At 41.8% G+C, this 25,521-nt stretch overlaps 1 protein-coding gene across 1 annotated transcript in view; it reads left to right on the top strand.

Annotated features, from left to right (window-relative positions):
* The window catches only part of PECAM1 (platelet and endothelial cell adhesion molecule 1), a 54,734-nt gene that overhangs the window by 14,952 nt on the left and 14,261 nt on the right, over positions 1–25,521 (top strand). Inside the window, 10 exon segments of the mRNA XM_030534574.1 lie at positions 981–1,268; positions 8,475–8,716; positions 8,719–8,752; positions 9,946–10,053; positions 11,122–11,146; positions 11,598–11,652; positions 11,655–11,673; positions 13,446–13,502; positions 16,270–16,338; positions 24,472–24,528. Of these exon segments, the coding sequence (XP_030390434.1) occupies positions 981–1,268; positions 8,475–8,716; positions 8,719–8,752; positions 9,946–10,053; positions 11,122–11,146; positions 11,598–11,652; positions 11,655–11,673; positions 13,446–13,502; positions 16,270–16,338; positions 24,472–24,528 (954 nt within the window).

Here is a 25,521-nt window from a genome sequence, read left to right as displayed (position 1 = left end):
GGAAGCAGCAGCATTTCCCCCCTCTGGCTCCTACATGTAGAGGCAGCCAGGGGGCTCCGCACTCTGCCCCTGCCCCAAGTGCCTGCAGACCGGGCAGGGTGTAGAGCTGCCTGGCTGCGCACAGCATAGGAGCCAAAGGGGAGACATGCCACTGCTTCTGGGAGCTGCTTGAAGTAAGCGCCGCCCAGAGCCTGCACCCCTGTCCCCTCCTTGCCCCAACCCCCCCGCCGAACCCCTCAGTCCCAGCCTGGAGCACCCTCCTGCACCCCAACCCCTCATCCTGAACCCCACCCCAGAACCCACACCCCCAGCCAGAGCCCACATCCCAACCCCCAATTTTCTGAGCATTCATGGCCCGCCATACAATTTCCATATCCAGATGTGGCCCTCAGGCCAAAAAGTTTGCCCACCCCTGCTCTAGACATACAGAATGAGTTTTGTACTGATGCAAACTGGTTCACTTTTTCCAGGGCAAGCCATAAGTAGAGAAGGAAATTAGCATGTCTTCTCATTTCCATGCCCTGTCACTCCCTTCAAAGGTTTGCTGCATCCCTTTCCCAATGACCTTCTCCTCCATCCTACCTCACGTTACCTTTCTCAGTAGCTGGACATACTTTTCATACCATTTTCAGTCACTAGTTTTTATCTGAAACTCCATCAGCTTCTCCTTTGATTTAGCTCCTCTCTGCCTCACCCCCTCCCAGCAGTCTTCCCAGATCTCAGTAGGAGGCAGAAGGTATCTTGGTCATGGAGGACTGCACCACAGGGAAATCAAGTTGTTTGCTAGCAGTACACCCGTGCAGCCAATGTGGGTAGCTTTCTTTATCCCTTGGAATAAAAGTATAAGCAATCTGTGGATGCTAAATAGGTAGCATATATTTTACATATCATGTATAAATTAATATGGCAGTCTTTAGTAACTACTGGTACTAGACTTACCTCGATACAACTTCTTCAATAACCGTTTTTATTTCTTTTAGCTCCAGTTTCAGAGCCAGTTCTTTCTGTTGCCAACTCATCCATGGAGATGGTGTTAGGGGAGACCCTACTTCTACGCTGTCAATCCATGTTTGGAACTCCACCTATAAACTATACGCTCTTCAGAGGAAACAGACTTATTGACACCATCACAGTATATAATAATACATATGCTGAATTCAGGGACAGACAAACTAAATTAAATAATCTGAGAGAATACAGATGCGAAGCTAGCAACCGTCACTCCTATGCGAACAAAAGTAGCTACAAGATGAACATCACGGTGATAGGTAAGCCCAACTAACTATTCAACTGCTGCTGTTGAGAAAGTTAGATGAGTGAGCATTTTAATTTTGAAAATGTCTGTAATAGCGTGTGGTGGACTGCACAGATTGGACTGAAGTTTATATTAAACCTTTTTTTCAGGCAAATTATAAAATACTTGAGGCTCTGAACCTCAGAACACTTTGTGGTGGTCTACAATGCAAAAATTCTACTAGGAAACTGGATCAAATCAACCAGAACCATTTTTATTTTAATGGAAAGATACCCATCACATGTTAGCTGTGACTTTTAAATGTCCTTATTGAATTCAGGCTTACTGCAAAACAAAAATGACTTGTTCTTAAGTCTTTGAAACTGTAAATATGGGTCCAGTCCTGTGTTTCTTACTCATTGGAATAGTCCCACTGAAGTTAATGAATAAGAGCTGGAGGATCAGGCCCAACTTTTGCATCTTTTTTAGGCAGCGTGGATTAAATGTATTTTTACATATGCAGAACTGTTCTCGTGGTGGCCCTTGACAATGACAGGGCATGTTAGCTCCAGTGTCCTAGTGAAATTCCTGTGTAATTGTGCCATTCCCATAAGCACAGTCTGGAGAGTTGAACAGCTGTGTCCTCTCACTGGGGTGGTGGTTATCGAAGGGAGGGGTAGGCTGTGCCTCCCCAAACAGCATCGTGTGGCCCTGCCCACACCCTGCCCCAAGACCCCTTCCTGGGTAACCTTAATTCATCCCCCTTGTGCATATGTATTCTGATACAGTCTTTAATGACATCCTGTGCTACTTTTTTCCTACAAAAACCCTGCCTCATTCAGTGGGTCTGATTCTGGAGACAAATTAGGGCTGTGTAGTGAATGAGATGGCTGTTCTTATTTGTTTCAGAAATGTGTGTAGTGAATGAAGCAGGGAATTGCCAAAAGAGAAAGGATGCACTCAGATACTAAGCCAGCTAAGAAATTTAATTATTCTGTATTAAATGCAGGATTTGTATGGCATGCATTAAATAAGACATAGGGTCACATGTTCAAAGAAATATTGAATAGGTAGTGTGACTGGGGTCCTAGCCATGCGTCACACCCCCAACGTGAGACTGGCGTGGAAGGGTGAAATTAGAGCTCCTGGATACACCTTAAATACCTTCCAACCTTGGTATGAGCTGTGGTTACATTGAATTCTTTGTGAGGCCAAATTATTGATGCATGCTTTGGCCCCAGCAAAAACTTAGCCCATACTTTGTGAAACACTTTAGTGATTCCAGGGTTTGGTCTATGTGTGACTTAACATAGCCATTAATGTTCTTCAGAGAGCACATATTCTGGCATTCAGCCCTGAAGGCTGTGGTGTTGTATTCTCAGTTTCCCTTTGTGCACAGCACTTCAAGCTTGTAGTGGTTTTTCTGCTGTGGACAGTTTCAAGATTCGATACAGGCACTAACTGAGAAATAGCCGTATCACCGGGCCATTTAACATAGTGTGTGTTGTCATGTAATGAAACAGTATACCTATGAAGGCTTTACACAGAATGAGTTTCTTATGTATCACCCCCAACATGTTCAAGGGTTTTTCCAAAAAACCATGTCATTGTACATTTTTACAGTTCTGGTATCAGCAACAAGTTAGTTACAATTATTAGCAATAACATCAGTTTTATCACAAGTGTATATTTACACTCTATTTTGTCATGCCAGCCTTTTGGTTTAGACAAATCATTCTTAGGTCAGCCCTGTTCACTATCCCTTTTAAAATCTCTGTAGCTTTTTCTTGACCTCAGGGTCTTCCTTTACACAGGCTTTCAGTTTAACCACTTCCATGGGGTTTTGGTATTTAGGGTTAACCTGTGGCTTTTATTTGAAAAGTTTAATCTTTCCCTTCCTCCCTGGCCAGTAGGGTCAGAATCAGAACTCTTTGTGTAACAGACTCATTGGCTGCTGGGTTGAGTCCTCTTTGATAATGGACTACGGACAAGTCTTTCTCCCCCCGGTCGTCAGATAATTTGCATCAACAGAGACACTAGCTTGTTTACTAGTTTTCAAATCCTTAACTAGTAGCAGTTCCAAGGCTGGACACTCAGCAGCACTAGGTCCTCCCCTCCTCCCCCTTTTTTTTTCCTAGAAGGTTGAAAACTGAAATTTCCTGCTCACAGGAATTCCTTTCCTGGCTAGATGTGTTCACCAACTGCAGCCCCTCTGTGCTATGAACATCTACACAGACACTCTCCTGCATGCTTGCTTGTGAATCTATCACCATCAGCAACTTAGAGGCTGGACTCTGTTTTAAAGAGAGACCCAGCAAACGCAGTGTCTAAAGGTGAGAGTTTGCCTACTCACCCCTGCATTCTTGTGAGTTCCATCATAAGACTGTTCTGCTCTGAAAAACCAGTAACCCAATCTTTCCTCAGTACCTGTGTCACAGACTGCTTACTTAAAGATGCATCTGAAGAAGTGAGGTTTTTTACCCATGAAAGCTTATGCCCAAATAAATCTTTTAGTCTTTAAGGTGCCACTGGACTCCTTGTGTTTTTGTGGCTACAGACTAACACAGCTACCCCTCTGGTACTTAAATCCAGAATCACCTCTGTCCCATCAGGAGGATTTTCATAAAACACCCTTTCAGGTAAACTGCTAGACGTCATAGTCACAAGATTAGAAGCATTCTCTTCCTTGTTACAATTTTCCACTGTCAGTGGGTAACACAGTCAAATTACCTACATGCTTTCTTTGTGCCCTAGATGTGATATCACCCTGATCAGACAAGGTTGTCATATCTTTACCCAGCAACACACTAGCAACAGACAAAATAGAAGCACCAGAATTGCTTGTTCCCTGGGAGCTATTTATGACATTAACTGGATGCAACTTGGTTACAATGTCATCATCTCTAGCAGACACAAATTCAGGACCACTTCCTTCCTGGGTTTTAGTTGTATCCAGAATCAATTCTGGGTCAGCTGATAAATTTTCAACCATCATAGGCTGACAGGCTTCTTCTGTCTGCTCTACAAACAGAAAAGAGCTGGAGAACATTCTCCTTTAACAGACAAACAGCTTGGGATTCCACTTCCTTTGTTCCAGCACACATGGCTGATCACAGACAATTGCTTGGAGATTGGGGTAGCTCTCTCATGGGCAAATCATTACCCCCTAACAGACACAGGAACATTTCCTTCACTGTCACAATTCTCCACACTGGTAACTGGCAAGATATAGGGATACTCATGTTCCACTAACCTTGTCTTCCCAAACTGCTGATTAGACAAAGCCATCAGCTCATCTAAACTTTGAGTTGCCCTCCCTTAACAGATAAACTGCTGTTTCTTAAAGGTAGAGTCTCAATACACTGAGCTGCTTTAAACAAATCATTTCTACCTTTTTCAGGCTTACTTTCACAAACTTCAGTTGCCAACAATTCATCATTCACCAAGACTGTACCCTTTCCTTTTCTCAGTTAGGGCTTTAACCTGAACACCAACTTTAATTTGCTCTAGAGAAACGTTTCCCTGAGCCTTATCTAATGTCAGATTTACTTCTGAGATACCAGACAGACACTTAGGAATTTTTTCCACATATGCTCTGCTTCTTTGCACAGACAAACCGCTATCTTCCTCAGACAAATATTTGGAGAACCCTCCACAGGCAAATCCTTGCCCCTACTAGACACAGGTTCAGGATTACTTCTTTCCTGTGACTGATTAATGTCACACTCTTATTTGGTAAATAATCTTCCTTTTTGACAAGATCTGCTTTAACAAGAGTGATGTTACCTGTAATTTGCCATAAACAGCTTTTACCATTGACTTTTACATTCTCTGCACAAGTTATGGGGTTACCTTCATCACAGTAAAAGCATTTACATAAAAGGTGGCAGTGTTGGGGTAAACGTGGTTATGCACAGACAACTGCTTAGAGTCAAACAACATACCAAATCTGGATAGATTTTATTCCCGTCCTTGCTGTTGAGAGGAGCTGGCTTTTCAGGATGATATAGTTCCTGTTGTTCCTTGATTCTCTTGAGCTGGAGCAAGTCTTTCCACTTTTGCCTTAGCTTCTAGTTCTTGCAGTCGAATATGTGCCATTCTTTGTTCACGTTCAAAACATGGGCGTTCTCTTTCAGCAGCTTCTCCTTCCATATCAGCTATTTTTTGCTTTTGTTCAGATTCTAGCTGCTAGTTTCTCACTAAAAGCATTTTCTCTGGATCTGCTTCCTTATTACTGGCAATTAACAGATTTTTCAGTTCCTGCTCTAGGGCCTTTTGCTTAAAATACATCCCTCTCTGTAAGCACAATTCTTCCAGGCTTTTTCTGTCAGGAGCTTGATCATGGCTCACTCACTGTAACTGATTTTTAACCCTTAAACTTTCCAATATCAGAATTTAATTTTGACAAGCATGTGGTTCTGATCCAAAAACCCAATTAACCTGCAGTAATGTGTATCCAAGCACGACTACGCCACTGTGACAGGGGTCCTGATGGGGAGCCAGCTGTGGTCACTTAATTAGGGTGAACTGTAAAGAATGCAGCAGCCAAACCCCAAAAAGCTGGTGGATATTCCAATTCTTAGATTCACCAAGCCAACATAAAACAGTTTCTTTATTACCTTACTGGTTGCTCAGAAGTCCAAACAACACAGTTCCCTTAAAGTGGTCCAGCCTCAGGCCTCCATCCAGGAATCCGCATCAGATATGATGAACATTTCCGTAAATCTTATTTCATCATATAAAAGAAAAGGTTCTACCAATCTCAAAGGATCGGACACATTACCTCCCAGGTTAATGAATGTTTCAGATCTTACCCAAATACACACTACAGCCAATTCCTATTAACTAAACTAAAATTTATTAAAAAACAAAAGAGAGAGAGTATGGTTAAAAGATCAATATGCATACAGATATGAGTTCAGTTCATTGAGGTTCAGATTCACAGCAGAGATGGTGAGCTTTGTAGTTGCAAAGAGTTTCTTTAGAATTCTGTTCATAGGTCATAGTCCTATGTCCAAATCTCATATTCAGGATGTACCAGCATAACTGGGACCTCAGTCTTGTGACTCAAACTTCCCCTGATGAAGTCTAAGCAGATCTGAGATGACAGAATCAGGACCCAAGGATCTTTTATACAATTTCAAGGTTTCTTGGACAGGTTGGGAGTTCCTAGAGGAACAAAAGGTAATTAGGATGACTTTGAAGGAGGTCCATCCCTGGTACTTACCTATATGAATTAACATAAGGCCATTTGCCTTTTCCTCCACCATTCACAGTACATTTCAAAGAGAGATGAATATCAAGAAATTCGGTGTTTTCAAATCATTTAAATTATATCAGAATACAGCATAGACAGGGACTGTTGATGACATTGTCCAGCCCGTACTCATACATATGTAAATACACAAAACTACAAACATTATCCCCCCACATGTCCTCTGTGGGTTACTTATTTTGAAGGATGTTTAACCCTTTCTAGCCATGCATCACAGGTAGCCATTCAGTATTATTCATCTGGTGCACTGAATACAACAGAGATCTTGTGGAATAAATAGTATGTGTTCCTGTCAATAAAGACTGTATCTTAATGCTGAATTGAGTTTCCACAGGAAACCTGAATTGTGGCATTTCCTAACTTTTGACCGTCTGATCCTTTTGACTTTTGCAACATTGATGTTCTTTTAATATAGGGAGTTTTTTGGATTAATGACACAAATACATTGTTGTTTATCTAATTATATAAAAATATCAATATACACTAGTTGCCTCTCAGGTTAACTTTTTAAGCACTAGCATATCTAATAAAACATCAAATCTAAATACTGTTATTTATAGTACTTTATATTTGAATAAATGTAATACATTCATGTAATACAGTAACTGATCTCTTACTTCCTGTTTTTTTTGGTTTTTTATACACTATAAAATGAGAAATCTGGGCCGTTTGGCTTATTCCTTCCGCTAGTGGAGAACTTGGTCCATTAGCTGCCAGCGTTCACTAGTAGGTTTCAGAGTAGCAGCCGTGTTAGTCTGTATCAGCAAAAGAACAGGAGTATTTGTGGCACCTTAGAGACTAACAAATTTATTTGAGCATAAGCTTTCGTGGGCTAAAACCCACTTTATCAGATACATGCAGTGGAAAAAACACAGAGAAAATGAAACAAAGGGTGTTATCACACACACTATAACGAGAGTGACTAGTTAAGGTGAGCTATTACCAGCAGGAGAGAAAAAAAACTTTTTGTAGTGGTAATGAAAATGGCCCATTTCCAGCAGTTGACAAGAAGGTGTGAGGAGCAGTAGGGGGGAAAAATAAACATGGGGAAATAGTTTTAGTTTGTGTAATGACCCATCCGCTCCCAGTCTTTATTCAAGCCTAATTTAATGGTGTCCAGTTTGCAAATTAACTCCAATTCAGCCATCTCTTGAAGTCTGTTTTTTAAGTTTTTTTGTTGTAATATTGTGACTTTTAGGTCTGTAATCGAGTGACCAGGGAGATTGAAGTGTTCTCCAACTGGTTTTTGAACGTTATAATTCTTGACACCTGATTTGCGTCCATTTAGTCTTTTACGTAGAGACTGTCCGGTTTGGCCAATGTACATGGCAGAGGGGTATATCACTCTTGTTATAGTGTGTATGGTAACACTCATTGTTTCATGTTCTCTGTGTATATATATATCTTCCTACTGTATTTTCCACTACATGCATCCGATGAAGTGGGCTGTAGCCCACAAAAGTTTATGCTGAAATAAATTTGTTAGTTTCTAAGGTGCCACAAGTACTCTTGTTCTTTTTATTCACTAGTAATTGATTTGAAAAATCTGCTAAACATTATTTACAGATATTGTGTCAGATTATTAGCTGATATAAAATAGAATAACTCCACTGAAGCCAATGATACTATGCTGATTTACACTAGCTGAGGGTCTGGTTGATTATTTCTAGAGATACTATCTAAATTGTTTCCAATTTAGGGCCTGATTAAAAACCCTTTGAAGTTTATGGAAAGACTCCCACTGACTTTAATAGGCTTTGGATCGGATTTTCTCTGCTTTTGTTTCTTTCAAGCAATGGGCACTGCTCCCCAGCAGAGGCTGGCCGGGAGCATGGGAATAACTGAACACAAGTGCAATGTGTTGTCAGTTTCTCCGGCACAAAGATAAAGTGGCGCCAAACTAAGCATTTCTACAAAAGTATTTTACAACCTGATGATGTCTTTTCCTCATGCCTTCATCTGCAGCTCCTGTTAGGAACATAAGCTTTGGAAGTTTACCCCATGGGGAAGTGGAAGATGGTGGAGAGATCAACTTTCTTTGCGTTGTAGGCGAAGGATCTTTGCCAATCAACTTCACAATTTTCAAACAAAACGAGCAGACACCTTTATTTTATGAAAGCATAATGGAAACCAGAGTCCTCTGGCAGAAGAAATCATTGAGCAAGCAGGACGCAGGGAAATATTTTTGCGAAGCCTCCAACGAGCCATGGTAACTGAGCGAAGCAACTTGCTAACCGTTAAAGGTAAGCTATGCTCCTGATGGCACATCCTTATGCTGCTCTGAATATTACCGGAATAGGTCTATCTCAAATCTACCATTACATGTAATGTTGGGATTACCAGAACCTTGGCATCTCTTACAGTAGCTGTAACTTTTTAAAATGACAGGAAAGAAGGCATCTTTATGTACTGGTCCTTTAAAATTCCTCCTCTTCTGCAGGGCATTTCCTGCCTTACATGGTGAATTCCATTGCAACACTTGGTACATGGTAAAAACACCAATCACTCCTTTCCTGTGGGATAAGGAGAATTATAAAGGGCCACGACTGTAGGTAAGGACTTCACCACTAGATTGTATTGCCACTTGGAATGTGCATGCGCTGTCGGTAGGGGACAACATGAAAGGTTTGGAACACCATCTAACCAAAACAGTGCCATTGTGTTCTGGACTGAACAAACCCCAGGAAGACTTAGCTCTTGGATCCAAGGAAAACCAACTTAGGCAGCATGGACTCTGGCCTAATGCAAAAGCACTCCTCTCCCCAACAAGAGTGAATAGATCCAAAACTTAATGTAGTTTAACTGACTGGCAAATGAAAAACTCAGGAGAATAAGTTCTTCTCTTGCAGTCCATAATGTTTCTCACTTTCCTTCAGTCCCCTAGCTAGGCTCAAGCAGCAAAAAGGAGCTGTGTCCAGGGGATCTCCCTGCCTAGCTGTAAGTGGGGTGAGGGGTTGGTGGTTTTGCCTACTTGTCACTCAATGCTAGATTTAATAAAATACCTACTAGTGTTGAACTGGACCAAGGGGATTTGTTATCCCCAGTGGCCACATCTGTCTAATTTTGGGGGAGTGGGTGTTAAACTTTTGTGGCTTTTTTTGCATTTTCCTTGGCTTCAGATCTGTGGCAGAAGTCAGCCAGGGAGAGCCACTTTTTTATAGTGGGCTGTCCCTACATCCTCAATCATACTAGGATAGACTGAGAAGCCAACTAAAAGCTTTCCCTGACTGGACTTAGGAACAGATCCATCCATTAGGGAAGAGCCCAAATGGTAACCTCTTTAAAGCTTTTCCAGAGCTGTCTGAACTCACCCTCCTGAGCACTAAATACTTCTGATAATGCCAAGACCACCTGCAGTGAGGATTTAGGAGTTGTAAAAGCCAGTAGTGACTTCATACCACTGCATGTATTGTCACACGTCTCTTCTCATTTCCAGTTGTCCTTGCTTCATGGCAGAAAGGGTTTATCGCATTATTTGTCTTGGCTGTAATTGCCATAGGAGCTTCTGGTTTCTGGTGGTGCTGGCGTAAGAAGGAAAAGGGTAACAATGAATATCTTCTATTCTCTGAGTGCTGAATGAATAGAACAAATGAGGGGATTGGCTGCAAGAACAAAGGATGGGGTGGGGGGAAAGGTGACAAATGTAGGATTTTAAACCACCCCAATGCAGGAGGTTGTTTGGCTCGGAGGTTTTGGTTGATCCATCATAAAACTATGAAATTCAGACCTGGGTTCTAGTTCTAGGCTCCCCCTTACTTCCACAAATTCAGGGGTGTTCAGGCCCATCTCGAATCCTTATTGCCTCAAAAACTTGAGATTCTTACTCAGCATTTATTCAGTCTCTATTCAAAAACAATTCCTATTAATTGTGAGTTTTGACTAAGTAGTGACCTCAGGATTTGATCAATGATAATTGCGTTACTCTTTCACATTTTTTGTTATAGAAAAATGGGTAGGACTGGTTTAAATCCATTCTGAACCAAAATATCTGGGAAAATTTGGACTGTCTGAAACTCCCAGATATTTGTATATTAGCCTGCCTAAGGAGCAGAGTTTTAGATCACAGCATCCCTGCAAGAGAATATCAGATCCAGAGGACTGGTTGGCTAAAGGGATTGGACGTAGAATACAGAGTGTTAAGTAATTTACTTAATTTTGGTCCAGGCCAGTATAGCTCTGCAATCAAAAGTTAAGGTCTGAAAGCGTTTTGGTGGACTGGATGGTGGTCTGTACATTAAACCATCACATTTAGCCTCTTAGTTAATAGTCTCAGAAGAGAGGCCAAGAACTGAATGGGCCATGGATTCTGAGATAGCCCTTCATCTTTGGAAGTATTCCCACTAGATCAAGAGGGGGATCTGAGGTAGCCTGTATTGAAACTGTCAATGCTGTATCTGTTCTGTACTCATACTGGACCATGAAGCCTTCTAGTCAATTTGGCAGCTTCCACATCCACTAAATAAGATACCAAACTTCACTGTGGCCACTAAAATGATCTTAACTCAGGGATGGATGGGCCCCACATCTAGCTTTCATTTTCCACTTTTATACATTTGTCTCTCTATTTGTGCAGGATTAACAATTTACTCTCTCTCTCTCTTCCCTGCAAGGTAACATCCTTCCATGGAGATGTCTGGGTAAGATGGCTTACTTTCTGGAAATGGTAAAACATTTGATTGAAATGCTGGAGGCTTATGTTACACATATATGGTGAATCTTATTAGGTCTCACAGCTGGAGAAATAGGCGGTTGTGGCTACTTGCAGCAGACCACCTACTCAGAAACAACAGGATGAGGAAATAATCCAAAATGGGAATGGGGAATTACTAAAAATGGAGAATGGCAGGCCTAGATTTGAATGCCTTCAAATGTAGGATTAAAATCAAGTAGACATATGGTAGAAGAAACGGAAGCTAACATTTGACTTTGGCATTTGCTTATGCTCCTAGTGAGGTCAACAGCAAAACTTCCATTAATTAAAAAAGATAATAAAGGAGTGGTGCCAATTTAAACAATAAATACTTTATTTTTTTTTACTTTCAAGGATAGTTCCTTAGTCATGTCTGTTTCTGTACGTTTCCTTTCTAGATCCACAGCAGTCACTAATTCGACTAGTGAGAAACTGCCATCTGGACCAAACCATTATACACAGAATTCTATCCTGGTAGAGTATTTTTGTATACTCTCTGGTAGCATATTGCTTTAATCAACAAATGTTTGTTTCAAAGTTTGGCTTCACATGGTCATGACATGTACTGGGCCCAATTTTTAAATAATGGAATAGTAGATGCACCCACAAAAAACAGCATTTGTACTTGTAGATATGAGAATGAGGATATGTAGTTATCCAGGCTGCATGTACAAATGTAAGGGTTTTTTTTGGTTTGTTTTTTGGGGCGGGGATGCTATACACAATGAAACCTGGTCTGCAAATAAGGTGTGTATAGTGGTTAGAAATGGCTTAATGGAACAAGCCTTAGTCATACTTAGGGGCTGAGATGAGACATGGCTTAGGATAGGGACCAGATCGGGTTTAGGCTCGTGTTGATTTCTGAGGCCCAATCAGATGTAGTGTTGTGTTTGTGTTGGTTAGAACTGCCATCTTGTAAGCTGTTCTCATGAGATGGCAGATTTTTCTAAGCTGTTCTGCCATGCTGGGCTGACTATTATTGCGCAATTTTTTGGCTACTGGTGAACGGGAACTTTAGGCTCTTTCTTATCTTGAATGTGACTAGAGCTGGGTAAACTCTTGTGAACCATTTAATCTAGTAACTCTTTGGCCAATTATGTGAATAGACTTAGAATCTTATGAATTTTAACTTCTTTCAAATTATTGGAGAATAGTTTGCATTAAAACATTTCAGTTTATGATCTGCTTATAAGCTACTCACTACAGTAATAGACTTACTATTTTCTATATGTAACTTTAGTTAGTTCTGTGAAACAACGTGACTTAAGATTCGTCTATTTCTTCTGCTCTCTGACTGGATGACCCCAAGGCTCAGAGCTTCCAAGATGACCATCCAGACACTATGAATATGTACAGGATTCTCATAAGTTATTCTTTCCCTAGATATTCTTGTAAGCACCTTTATACCAAACATCAGATTACTAATCTTTCTGGACTTCTAGGCAAGACAGGCAGTATCTCCATTTTACAGATGGGGGAAAACCAAGGTAAAGGCAGATGAAGTGTTCAACAGCACAACCAAGGCCACAGAAAGAGATAACAGAGCAGAGCTTTAGGAATTTATGGCTCCCAACTCTATGTTCAGACCACTAAATAATAATAATTTTGTATTTACATAGTATCTTTCATCCCTGTAGATGGAAAAACCAAGGCAGAGATCAGGTGATCTGCCCAAGAGGCAGAAGAACACATGACTGCTCACTTACAGTCCCTGCTTTTTAGCTACTAAATAGTCCTGCCTGTCCACTAGAAAACACCCATCTCTTGTTCATCTTTTCCAAACTCTGATAGTCATCAGTCTTCAAGATAAATTTCACTAGTCCATCCCTTCCTCTCCCCCCCCCACAAAAAAAAACAAAAACAAAAAAACCCCACTATGTCCAATGTTTTTTGTCCTCTGCAGGCTATTTATTGCCCTCAATCTGAGTCTGATCTCCACTGGTGTCAGTGATCCAATTTGAGTAAACTGTCACCTTGTGGAAAGATTTCTCAATGTGAACAAAATTATTCCTTGATTTCCTTTAACTTTAAACTGATCCTCTTATAGGGCCAAATTCTGCTCACCTATATTATATGAGTGGCTTGGACATGTACCCAAGGGCAGAATTTCCCCTATATAATTAAATCATTACATATTGTGACAGTAGGAGGTTTCTGTTGTATTTTAATGAGAAAGCTAAATGAATGAATCACACCTATTCTAAGCTGCTTGTTGGCTCACTTTCTGCTTGTGTATTTAACTTTAGGATCAGGTTACATTGAAGATCGTGAAAATCCTGTAAAACCAACAGATGAAAATAAAGGTAATTTCAACACTCTTTTTTTAATCATAACTTTTTTATCATTTTGGAATTAAAAGTGGTAGGGACATGTCTGATTGTGAGAGCAGGGGACTGGCAATTAGGCCATCTAGGTTCATTCATTTTCTCCCACCTTGTCAGTGATGCTAGGGAAGTCACTTATCCTCTCTGTGTCTAAGTTTTTTGTATTTCCCACTTGCAAAATGAGAGTAACAATGTCCACGTCACAGGCGTGTTCTGAGCCTAATGAGTTGCTTCTGTTGATTGGTGGCATAGAAAAAGAAAACAATTATTACCTACAAATACATTTCAAACCACCAATATCATTTTTGAATCTTTTACAGAGAATCTTTCACAGGCTTCCTTTACCTTCTGTTTATCTTTGCTTTCATCATTTTTCCAGATCTTTACATTTTAAGCAGTAAAAAACTGGTGTCAATATGAAGAAAATGATCTTCCAGCTAATGGAGGCACCAAATAAGTTTTTTAAAATGCCTCTTTTTTAAAGTAATAATTGTCTCAGGTATAGCATCATCTAGATGCATAGTTGTATACAGATACAAAGTATTTTTTTTCAGGACTGGGTGTTTAAAAGAACTAATTAAAAAGCAGTGCTTAAATGTAAATATTCTGGTGATATGGCTGAAAACTCATAGACAGATACTACTATATCCAGCCTCACTCTTGCTCCCGTCTGTGCTTGCCACGCAGGCATGTGAATGTTCAGAATGTGATTCGTGCTAACTTGATATATAACATGGTTTTGGCTGGGCAAACCCATAACAAAAATGTTTTATGGCCTGCGTTATTCAAGTGGTTAGATTAGATGATCACGGTGGTCCCTTCTGGCCTTAAATTCTGTGAATCCCATGAAAAGACCATTCCTTGCTCCAAAGAGCTGATAGCCTAAATATGAGGCAAGAGACATCAGATGGCTACAATGATCAGATGTTACTGGTTAGCATGAAAAGCAGCAATCTCAGCACACCATCTGGCTAGCTGCTGTCAAGCTTTTCATAGGCATTGTAGCAAAGGGGAGTCTTAAAAAGGGATTTGGAGGAGGATAATGGGCTGGGTTTGCCAATGTTCTATCAGGAGCTCCACCCATACAGCATGGGAAAAAGTGCAAAGGGATATAGTTGAAAATGTAACAAAGGGGCATTGAAAGTTGGTATCATTGGCAGAACGGAGGTGAGAGTCACTGTACCAGCAGTGTATGTCATAATAGGTAAGACTGGAATAGCCCATAAAGGCCTTCAAAGTGAAGACAAGTAGTGCAGTGGAGAAGGAGGAGCCAATGGAGAGTGCAAAGGCTGAGGTGACGAACCAGGAAAATGATTGTAGCAGCATTTTGAATGGATACAAGTGGGGCAAAGTGGGATTAGTAAAGACTGGCGAAGAGGAGGTTGCCATAGTCAAGACCTGAGAAGGTCTGGATGAGAGTCCTAGCAGCAGAAACGGAGAGGAAAGTCTAGGACTTAGCTCTTGTACAGGAAGAAGCAGCCAGATGTAGACGAGGCCTGGATGTGAAGATCTAAAGAGAGGGCCAAGCTGAAGGTAAAGGTTATAGGCCTGAGTGACAGGCAGGAGGGTGGTGGTGTCCATGGTGATTGAGAAAAGAGGAATGTGGGAAGGCTTGTAAGGAAAGATTGCGGGGTTGTTTTTAGCCATGTTGATCTTATGCTTATAAATGGACATCCCTAAGGAGGTGTCAGAAAGACTGAGATTCTCTTGAACAGAGGGAAATAGGTCTGGAGTGGAAAGGTAGCTCTGAGTGCCATCAATGTAGAGATGATAGTTGAATTCATGTTTGCAAATGAGACTTCCCCAGAGAAAAGTTATAGAAGGGGATCGAGGATGAAGGCCGGCGGAACCCTAAAAGAAAGTTGCAGAGAGGGCATGATGAGGATCCTCTGAGTGAAATGCTGATGGCCTGACTGAGGAGGAAGGAGAACAATCAGGAGTGAACAGGTTCATGAAAGCAGAAGGCAGGATTTCAAGAAGAGAAAAGTGGTTGAAGGTGTTGAATGCGGGCTGAGGATGAGCAGGGAGTATTGGTTATGGGCTTGGGCTAGGAGAAGGCTATTGAAGACTTTGAGAGGGCAAGGGATGTAGGGCAAGGGGTGACTGGAACTAGGGGAGAAGAGCTCTAGACAACAGTTGTTGATGGCACATTCAATGAACTTAGAGGGGAGATGGGGCGACAGCTGGAGATACCATAGGGGTAAACAGCGGGTTATTTGAAGATGCTAGTGACTAAAACACGCTCGTACTATGAGGGGAAGGAGACTGATGAGAGGGGATCAGAGGTGGGGGCAAGAGATAAGAAGATGGGAGGGGGACATTGAGGTAAACAGAGGGTTTAAAGAAGCACAGGTGAGATGCTCCTTTGTCAGTGACGGGAAAAGGAGGAGAAAATGATGGGGACAGGAAGGGCAGAGAAAAGGGGAGAGACAGAATAGTTGGAGCTGGACAGGCACATAGGGTACTCTGGGGCAGGGGATTTTTCTAAATTTACATTTTGCTATTTTTCAAGACTGCAAACAAAAGACAAGCGTGTCAGGCCCCACCCAGACACCACAGTTTTAGAAAGGAGTTCAGCTTCAGCGGCTGGGCTGAACCCCCATCTGCCATGAACAGGGCCCAACCATGTGCCCATTAAAGTCCCTGTGAGCTTGACCATTGACTTCACTTGTGTCAGGATCAGGCTCACAGCAAGTATGGCATAGGGAGTGCTACAAAGAAACATCTTCTTGCTATTTTGGGGCAGGACCTGACCATGAGAGTGCTGAGGTGGAATATACTGAAGTTGAAGTGTCAACGCCTCATCCTTACAAAGGTAACTAGCTGGCTGACCTATCCAGTTATGTATTGGGAGTAATTACAGACCTGCTGTTTCTGCCATTGATTTCACTTGGAGCAGGAGTAGGTCCTATTGTGTATGCATTGTAGTTCCCTGGTAATAGCAATCAGTGAGCAAGGACTACTGTAAAAACAGCAGGACTGCTGTTACCAGAGCCAACCAGTGCTTTCTCTTTCCTCCATGATTCTCTTGTGCACATGCCCTGCCCTTCCACATAAGATCTTTGGCTAGGCAGGGCTACCAGCTGGAGCTGGGGTTCTGAACAGAAAGGAGCCTGCGATGGGTCTGCATTTTGTGAGCTCAAAACTCATTGAAGGGCTCTTAACTTTTTCTGTTTGTTTGTTTTTGTTTTACTTTCCTGGGTGTGTTCGGCCTCCACAGCCCACAAGAGGAGGGAGTGGAAGGGGTTGCCTGAGCTGAGGGAGAGGGAGGGACTGCCCACCCTGTAGGGAACCGGGGAGTGTCCCCACCCACTGTTGAACCTGCTGAGAGATCAAGGAGATAGAGAGCAGGAACTGGGATTAGTCCCTTATAGCCTGAGGAGAGCTGGAGGTCTGCAGGAAGACAGAGCTTCTGCCTCTCGCTGGGATTTACCATGCTGATGGAAAATCCCCTTTTGTTGCTGTAGTAAGTGTCTGTAGTGCTTGTAGTGCGTGCACACATACCCAATGAGAGTGTGGGAAAGTGAGCATCTTGGCTGCCCTGGTAACAGCGTCCTGCTGTCAGTGGTATTAATTCAGAGGGAATATATGGGCTAAATGTGTTAACACAACCCAGTCCCTGTCCAAGTGTTAAACAAGGTCCATGGCTTGGTATCCAGAGACCTCAGCCACTTAACGCCATGACAAACATGCCAATAAAAACCCTTTGTATCTTAAAGATACAGAAAAGAAGGAAAAACAGTTATAACATTTGAAATGTGAAGTATTAAATAGGGCTTTTATTTGAACAACATCCCTTGTTCCTTTTCCATTTAGCTGTAGACAATTTTTTAGAAGGAAACGCCTCTCCCTCACCATTTGACAGTCTCTTAAATGGTGATAATTGTCATCCAAGGTGGTGGTAGTTGGGATTCAACTGGAGCAATGAGGTGGGAATGTTCTCTGGGTCCCTGTCTGTCTGGCCCGTTCTGGTCAGTTCATCTCTCATCAGGACAGACGATGAAGGCCTGGGATCCCAGAAAATGGCGGGGTTGGCAGTCATGATGGTGAAGCTTGCGCCAATAGCCTCTGTCTGTGCTTCGTCTGTTCTTCCTTTGTTCTTTCATACTTGCCCTCCAAATCTTTCTTTTAAGGACTCGGGTATGGCTACATTTGGAATTTCAAAGCGCTGCCGCGGCAGCACTTTGAAGTGTGAGTGTAGTCAGAGCGGCAGTGCTGGGAGAGAGCTCTCCCAGCGCGGCATGTAAACCACATCCCTTACGGGTGTAGCGTGCAGCGCTGGGAGCCGCGCTCCCAGCGCTGCTGCCCTGATTACACTGACACTTTACAGCGCTGTATCTTGCAGCGCTCAGGGGGGTGTTTTTTCACACCCCAGTTGCAGCGCTGTAAAGTGTGAGTGTAGCCAAGCCCATGAGAAAGGGCGTTGAAGATGGAATAGCCCATCTCCTAACTTTGTCCATTAATTAGGTTTCATATCTGACATACTAATTTTGGCTCATTAACTTCCGGCTGCTCATCTCCTGTTTTTAACAAGTATAAATTCAATGCAGTCCATGAATGATATCAGTAGGCCTTTTAAATTTAGATTAACTCCATTCATCTGTCTCCCTTTTGCACCTTTTTCCATCAACATTTGTTGTTATAGGTTATTGTAACCTCTTATGAACTTTTACATCTTTCTTACAGTTGAGCTCACAAGTTGGGTAGGCCCCATTATTGTATGTCTTAATAGTTCCATGGCCCAGCACGTAGCACAGCAGAGCCCTGCTCCATAACTAGGGCTCCCATGCACTCTGGTAATACAAATATTAATGATGGTGGTACCCAGAACTCTTAGCATGGCGTTACAGTGCATCTCCTCGCAGCCTTTGAGGTAATCGTCTTGCTGGATCCTATTCCCAATGATGGCACGTACAACTCAAATCTTTTCGCCTCACCCAAAGCATCATGGTATCCTCAGTCTCCTTGTGCAAAAAGTTGGCAAATTGTTCAGAACACACATAAAAGCTCAAGCAGTGAGGAATAAATGAAATCCATTTGGAATCTTAAGCCATGTCCCAGCTCTCAGCTTTAGCTTGAGAAGCTGAATAGTCAAAGGAAGAAATTCACAAACTTGCCCTTTCCAGCTAGGAAAGGACACCTGTTTATTTCGGTGCTGAAGACATTCTTGTTTCGTTAGCAGTACAAATGGTTGTATGTACAAATGTACTGCCTCTGAGCTTGGCAGCAAAAGACAGCTGGCTTCTCAGTGCTCTGATTGCAATATGCTGTCATTCGCTCCTTGGGGTACTATGACTGCATTCAAAGCGGTAACCTATTTACCATTGCTAAGTGGTGCACTTAGATATTGGAGCAACTGTATTGTATTTTAGGGGATTGCTAGTAATTATGTCTAGAGTTACAAATATTTCATACACCTCTAGTCATGCCCAGTGCAGTAGAAGGGTGTAGAATGTTGTAAGAGGTACTTTCTATCAGATGAAATTTTAACTAAGTTCTTTATTAGGTGCAAGTTAATGAACACCTAAAAGAGTAGGGGATAACCTTTGCATCCCAGCCAGCGTACTCCCTCTCTCAATAATATTTTTCTAACATTCTAGGCTGACTGTAAGGTCCAGTCTATAGTACACAAAGTACCATATTAACTTGATCTAGTTAAATTACAGAAGTGCATTGACATTTTTAAAAGATCCTGTTTTAAATAGGATTGGACCATGTTTTAACTATGTGATACTGTTTCCGGTTAGCCTTGGACTATACAAATCTTTATCGTGGTTCAGGAGTCTGATTAAAGCACCATTTGGTCCTGCCTGTCCTGCAGTACTAAATCATTGAACTCATCATGCTTAAATCTTACACTGTTGCCGCTTTTTGTAGTGTAGATGAGACAAAAGCTTCTGCGTAGCATATAAGTGCTTTCTTTCTGTGCATGGTCACTACACTACCAGTACCTGCTGTGTTACTGGTATTTTGAGATACTGCTAGAGTGGAAGCTGTTGTATGAAACCAAACTGCAGTCTATGAAAAAGATTAATTCTTTCAACTCTGCACTGCACGATACAGGATAAGTTTACTCTAGCACTTACATTGGCAAAACGTTTGTTCCTCAGGGGTGTGAAAACACAATTGAGTGACATAAGTTTTGTCAGCATAAGCGCTCATGTGCACAGCGCTGTGTTGGCAGACGATGCTCTCCCATAGGCATAACACAGCTACACAAGTGCTCTTACAGTGCCACAGCTGTAAAGGCATAGCTCCGTTGCTGTAAACTTGGAAGTATAGACGTTACCTTAGTCTCAGGGAGAGAGAGGAGTAAGGCCAGAGTTTGTTTGTTTTTAATACTTTTTCAGGAACTACTCTCACCCATATAAAGGACTTTGGCCCCTGGATTCCGATCAATGCTTTTATCAAGTTGACCTTGCTCATATTCTGCTTCAAGACAGTGTTCTTTCAGGTCTCTGTTACCATGACAATGACCAGTGCCTCTGGTCTGAGTGAACACTTCAAGATCCACATACTAAGCTTAAGACCTCAAATATTAAGCAATCTATTTTCTGAACAAAGGCAAAGTACAACAACAAAGCTAGGTCTACAGTCTGCTCTGGGTGGATGCACTCTTCATCCAGAAGGCAGCATTCAGAGCTAAGAGTGTTTGCAGCAAGCAGCCTCTTCACCCAGGAGATTACATTTTACTTTCAATTTTATCAACAGCAGATTATGTTTAAAAAAAAAATGAAGGACTCGACCCTGCAAGATGGTGAATTCATTCAGTTCTCATTGCCTTCAAATGGGAGCTCAGGTGTTCCTCAATCACTCAGGATCAGGCTCTAAATTACTATATCTAATTATACAAAGGTTTCTTCCTGCTGCCACTGAAGTCAGCATCAAAACTCTCATTGACCTCAAGGGGAGTAGGATCAATAATTAATGCATAATAGTAACCTTTGGGGCAGTTTTGAGGATAAGGATTAATTAAACATCCCCTCTTAGCCCCCCCAAAATCCAATTATAGAATGATGTCTGTCAGCATTAAAGTGCTATTAACATTTTGCCCTTTTCCCTCAAACCAAATTTCTCATGATGGATCACTTTTCTAGGATTTTGACCACTTTATGGTGGTAAATATGCCGTGGCTGTGGGAACCATTTCTGCACTAGATCTCCCTTTCATCATTGCTCAAACGAAAGCTGCACCAGCATTGTTAAGGGTGGTAAATCTGCCAGAAGAAAAGCTAATGAAGACAAGGCTTCAGTGTCTCATTTTTCTCCATCTGTAAATTTGGGATTATTTGATAACCCCCTCGGTCCCTTTGTGAGCAGCGATGGGATCCTCTAATGAAAGTGGCTAGCTAAATGTTGGATAAAGCATCATTTTGGGGAGGTTAGAGTTGTTTGCTGTTTTGATACTTAAAGAGGTGCTGGTGATGGGGACTGGTATAATAAATCTTTAAGGAGAGACTATGCTTAACAAAAACATATTGCATATCTTTTCTAGGTTAATTGTGATTGTGACACAATACTGTGCAATGAGTCAGACTCTTTATTGTTAACACAAGGAAAACAAAGACCAAAGCTAAAATATTGTCAGGAAATATCCCTAAAAGGGGAAGGGAGAAACTGCTAACTGTGGCTCAGTAAGAACATGGCCATCCTTTTACTTCTATAGCTGATTAGTCAAATGCAGGGTGCAGCATTATAAGGTCATTTGGAACAAAATGTCATTATTTTTAGGTCCTTTATGCTAATACATTTACTCAGGGCTAGGAAAAGAACAACTTATGAAAGGTGTTATATACACACACTCTCTCTCTCTGACACAAACTCAAAGTAAATTGGACAGAATTGAAATGTTCAAAACCATCTAAGGGCCTGATCCAGCTCCCAGTGGTAATCATTTCATTGAGTCCCATGGGAGTTGACCCAGGCTTGTAAAATACTAAATACATGTGTTAATTCAGGATCGGCGCCATCTCTAGTTAGAATTATGGGAAGACTCGTTTTGACTTCCCTGGTCACTTAAACAATAGACCAAAAACATGTGAAATCCAGAGATTGTTATAGCATTAAAGTCCATGTGATTAAGTGCTTGCTGAATTTCGGGTCCTGCTGCTATTGAAATCAGTTGGAGTTTTGGAATTGACTTCAATAGCACTTAGCCTCCAGTGTCTAAAGTGTGTTTAGCAGAATTATTTAAATTTATTATTTAAAATTAGTTCAAAAGAAATCTTTTTAGGATTGCAGAATGTGTTCCCAGGGGGGTGCATGAAACACTGAGATGCGATTTAACATTTCACTCTGCTGATTCTCAGTTTGACTGCAGAATAAATATAGGAGTCTCCCGCTCTATAGGTTTTAATGGTCTTGTGGCTAAAGTACAGGACTGCGTCCAGAAACCTGAGTTCTTTTTCCAGCTCTGCAACAAACTTCCTGCATGATCTTTGGGAAGTCACTTAACCTCTCACTTAACAGTTTCACCTAAGGAAAATTGGAGATAACCAACCTCAGAAGTGTTGAGTCCCTTAACTGATGTTTCTAAAATGTGTTGATCCTTGGACAGGCCCAGCTTCCATTGGCCTTTAGGCAGAATTAGGATCTGTTGAAATTCACTTGAGACATAGTTCATCTAAATTGCTTCCACTATAGTTTGGCTGGTGAGTGAGGACACAACTGACCATGTTTACAAACCTATTTCTAGGTTCTTTTGTCCCAGCCACAGGAATTGGCCAAACTATGATTAAAATTAGTTGACCTTGAACTGTTTTCAACATTGTTTGGCTAGTTTGTGACCCAGAGTTGACAGGGACATTACCAAGAGGTTTTGCCATAACTTTTTGCTTAATATTGAAAGGTAAAGAATTACTTATCTTTGGGTCTGTTTGGTGTCAAAGAGGAAGGAGCAACCTTATGAGACTTTTACCATTTTGAGCTAACATCTCACAAGACCAGAGTGTTATCACACCTAGAACCAGCTCTGAGAGAGCCTTTAATAATGATATCTAGCTCTTATATGGTGCTTTGCAGCAATAGATCTCAAAGTACTTTACAAAGTAGGCCACCATGATTTATCCACATTTTACAGAGGGGGAAACTGAGGCACAGACTTGTGACATGACTAGCCCAGAGTCATCCCCAGCAGGCCAGTGGCAAAACTGGCAATAGAACTAGGTCTCCTGGGTTCTAGTCCAGTCCACTGCCTCTCACTCAAGCCCTGTATCCCAAACCTAATCCAGTTCTGGACCCAAATGCCACTTTTTTTTAAATCCATCCCTTGCTGAAAGCTTGGATTATCAGCATGCTGCAATTTGGCTTGATATAAACCAGGCCTTATAAACCTGTTTCTTAATAAAATAACTCAGACCTGGTCTACACCTAAAACTTTGGTGAATCTAGCTATATCGCACAGGGCTGTGGAAAAATTTCATGCCCTGTGCAACATAGTTAGGTTGACCAAACCTCCACTGCAGTGACAGGTAGGACAATGGAAAAATTCTTCCAGCAACCTAGCTATTGCCTCTCAGTCAATACAGAAAGCACCTACACTACCACAGCACACCTGTTGTGCCGCTGTAATGTAGACATCCTTCAGATGGGAAAGAGGAAGAGAACTCCAGGGAGCAGAAGGTAAGAAAGATCTTGGGTGCAACCCTGCCATCCTTGTGCAGTCAAAACTCCCACTGACTTCAGAAAAATTTACCTGTGCACATGAGATTCGCATGGCGGGGCCCTTCAGGAAGCCCTCATAAAGCTAAAAGCCTTTGTCCATTCAAGGAGCAGAACCATGCTAGGAAGTATTTAAAATAGAATTGTTGCTAGCAGGGTTTTAGCATGGTTCCCCTGACTGCTGTGACCCCAGGGATTTTTTTCTTGAGAACCATGTTAGTCACATGGTAGCCACAGCTGTGTTGCCGCAGTAGCTAACTAAGATGTTGGGAACCTGAGCTGTGCTGGCAGCTGGCTCAGCCCTGCCTCCCATCTGCCAGGAGGAGCCACCTGTGTTTATGACCGTGCTCCGTAAAAAGGATCTCAAACAAGCATTAGACAGGAAAAGTCTTTCTTTTCATTTGGTATTTTTGGATGGTCCCTCTCAGAATAAAAGCTCTTTGCAGGATTTACCATAGTAGATAAAAACAGGAACCTCAGAACCAGGAGAAAAACTTTACTGAGGATTCTTCTGCAGCCTCACCTGTATGGAGCTTTTGTGGGTAAGGCCAGCTATAGCATTTTGGAGGAGGAAACCCAATAACATTAGCCTTTTGAGGCTTCAATCTCTGTCTGTTCTTCCCTCAGTCTCTCCTGCCTATCTGTACCCTCTCAGCCTTCCCTTCCACTCTGTCTTCAGCTCATGCACTTGTAATGCAGGCTCCACACTCCGTGGTAAATTTGGAACTGTCTTGCATATTCCCACTCCACCACCATGAACTGGGAGATCTCCCTTTTGTAAAAATCTCATTGATCCTGAACACTGTAGCACTGAGTGTGAGAAAGTTCCCTTGAGCCTTCCCACAAAACTAAAGCAGCTCCATGAAAGGAAGATTTAACTAGGAGGAGCACAGAGTGTGTGAGCAGTTTTCAGAACGCAGACCTCATTTTGTGAGCCCTTACATCATTTAAAGCAGCTTGTCCAGTTTGAGGAAACGATTGAGGGAAAAGCTTTACCCTAGGGTAAGCTATTCCTTGTAAAATCTGAGGATCTTGTATGTGTGTGTGTGTGTGAGTGAGAATCAAAGCTAATTTCAGCGTTAACTGGAGAGGGTCCATCTCTCTATAACATAGACACAGGGAGGATAGGGGGCACAGCTGGTTTTTCATCCAGACATGGAATGGCGCATTGCTGTTTATATAACTGTTTCCTCTAAAAGTAAAACAGAGTGTTCTGTTTGTGTAAGGAGCTTAACATAAAGCAAACAAAAAAAGGAAATAAATTGATTCTGTGCCAATACATTTTCCAGCTCCTGTAAAGAAGGGGACTGATACAGTATATAGTGAAATCAGAAAAGCTAATAATGGTAAGTAAGCTAGTGAAAAATTAAACACATGAAGGAGGTTTGGAAGCATTTGTATCTAGATAGGTTAGAAGGTAAAGGGTATAGAAAAGAGACATTGAGGTCCTATGGACACATCCCACATAGCAACTAAGAAAACTTAAGTGCTGATACATTTTGTAGCATCTTCATGATTTCCCCAGAGTAATGATCTGTAATGTGGTGAGATTAACAACTGGAACGTCTGCTCCATTAATCCATTCATGTTCTATCTGCCAAAAAGGGCTGCTTCGGTTCTGGATCTGGATCTGGATCTGGATTTTGAACTTGCCCGAAATTTGTGTGGGTTTGGGGTTTGTGTTCTGAAGCTAGCTCATTTCCAATTGCAAAGATTTGCGTTGTTCAGGGTTGTTGGGGTTTTTTTGGAGGTGGGTTGGGTTTTTTTGAAGCCCACTCCTTTCTGTAGGCTTCAGAGCCCAAGCTGCAGCTTCAAAGTGCTGCATACACATGTGTCTTTTTGGAGTGCTAGCGCAAGCCCAAATCTGTCCTCCTAGTCTGGAATATATTTGTAGCGGCTCACTATTTCCCATACTGTAGAATATTATGTACTTTGGGGTATTTCTTCTGTTTTCCTATCTTAATAATAGTTATTTAAAAATATACATAACTCCCACGCATCTGTATTGCAGCCTCCACCCCATCCTGCCCCTAAACCTAACAACTTTGAAGCAATATTATCACACTTAATTTCTTTTTTAATGTAATCAGATTCCCTCCAAATTGTGGACATTACTCACTTCCTCCTCACAGATTCTGAGGTGAGCAAGGATTCTTCTCTGTACCTGGATCCCAGCAGCTATCTTACTGCTGGTGACTCTCGATAGTTGCTCTGGCAGCACTGAAATTCCAGAGACACCTAGGTTAAGGGTGCTTCCTGCTAGCTCGTCAAACACTCCATCAGAGAGGATTTCCTTCCATCCCCTTTGTATTAGGAAATATCTATTTGTAAATGTCAGG

Source organism: Gopherus evgoodei, chromosome 15, assembly GCF_007399415.2.
Source record: "Gopherus evgoodei ecotype Sinaloan lineage chromosome 15, rGopEvg1_v1.p, whole genome shotgun sequence".
Lineage (NCBI taxonomy): Eukaryota > Metazoa > Chordata > Testudines > Testudinidae > Gopherus > Gopherus evgoodei.
This window is presented reverse-complemented; position numbering and strand designations above follow the sequence as displayed.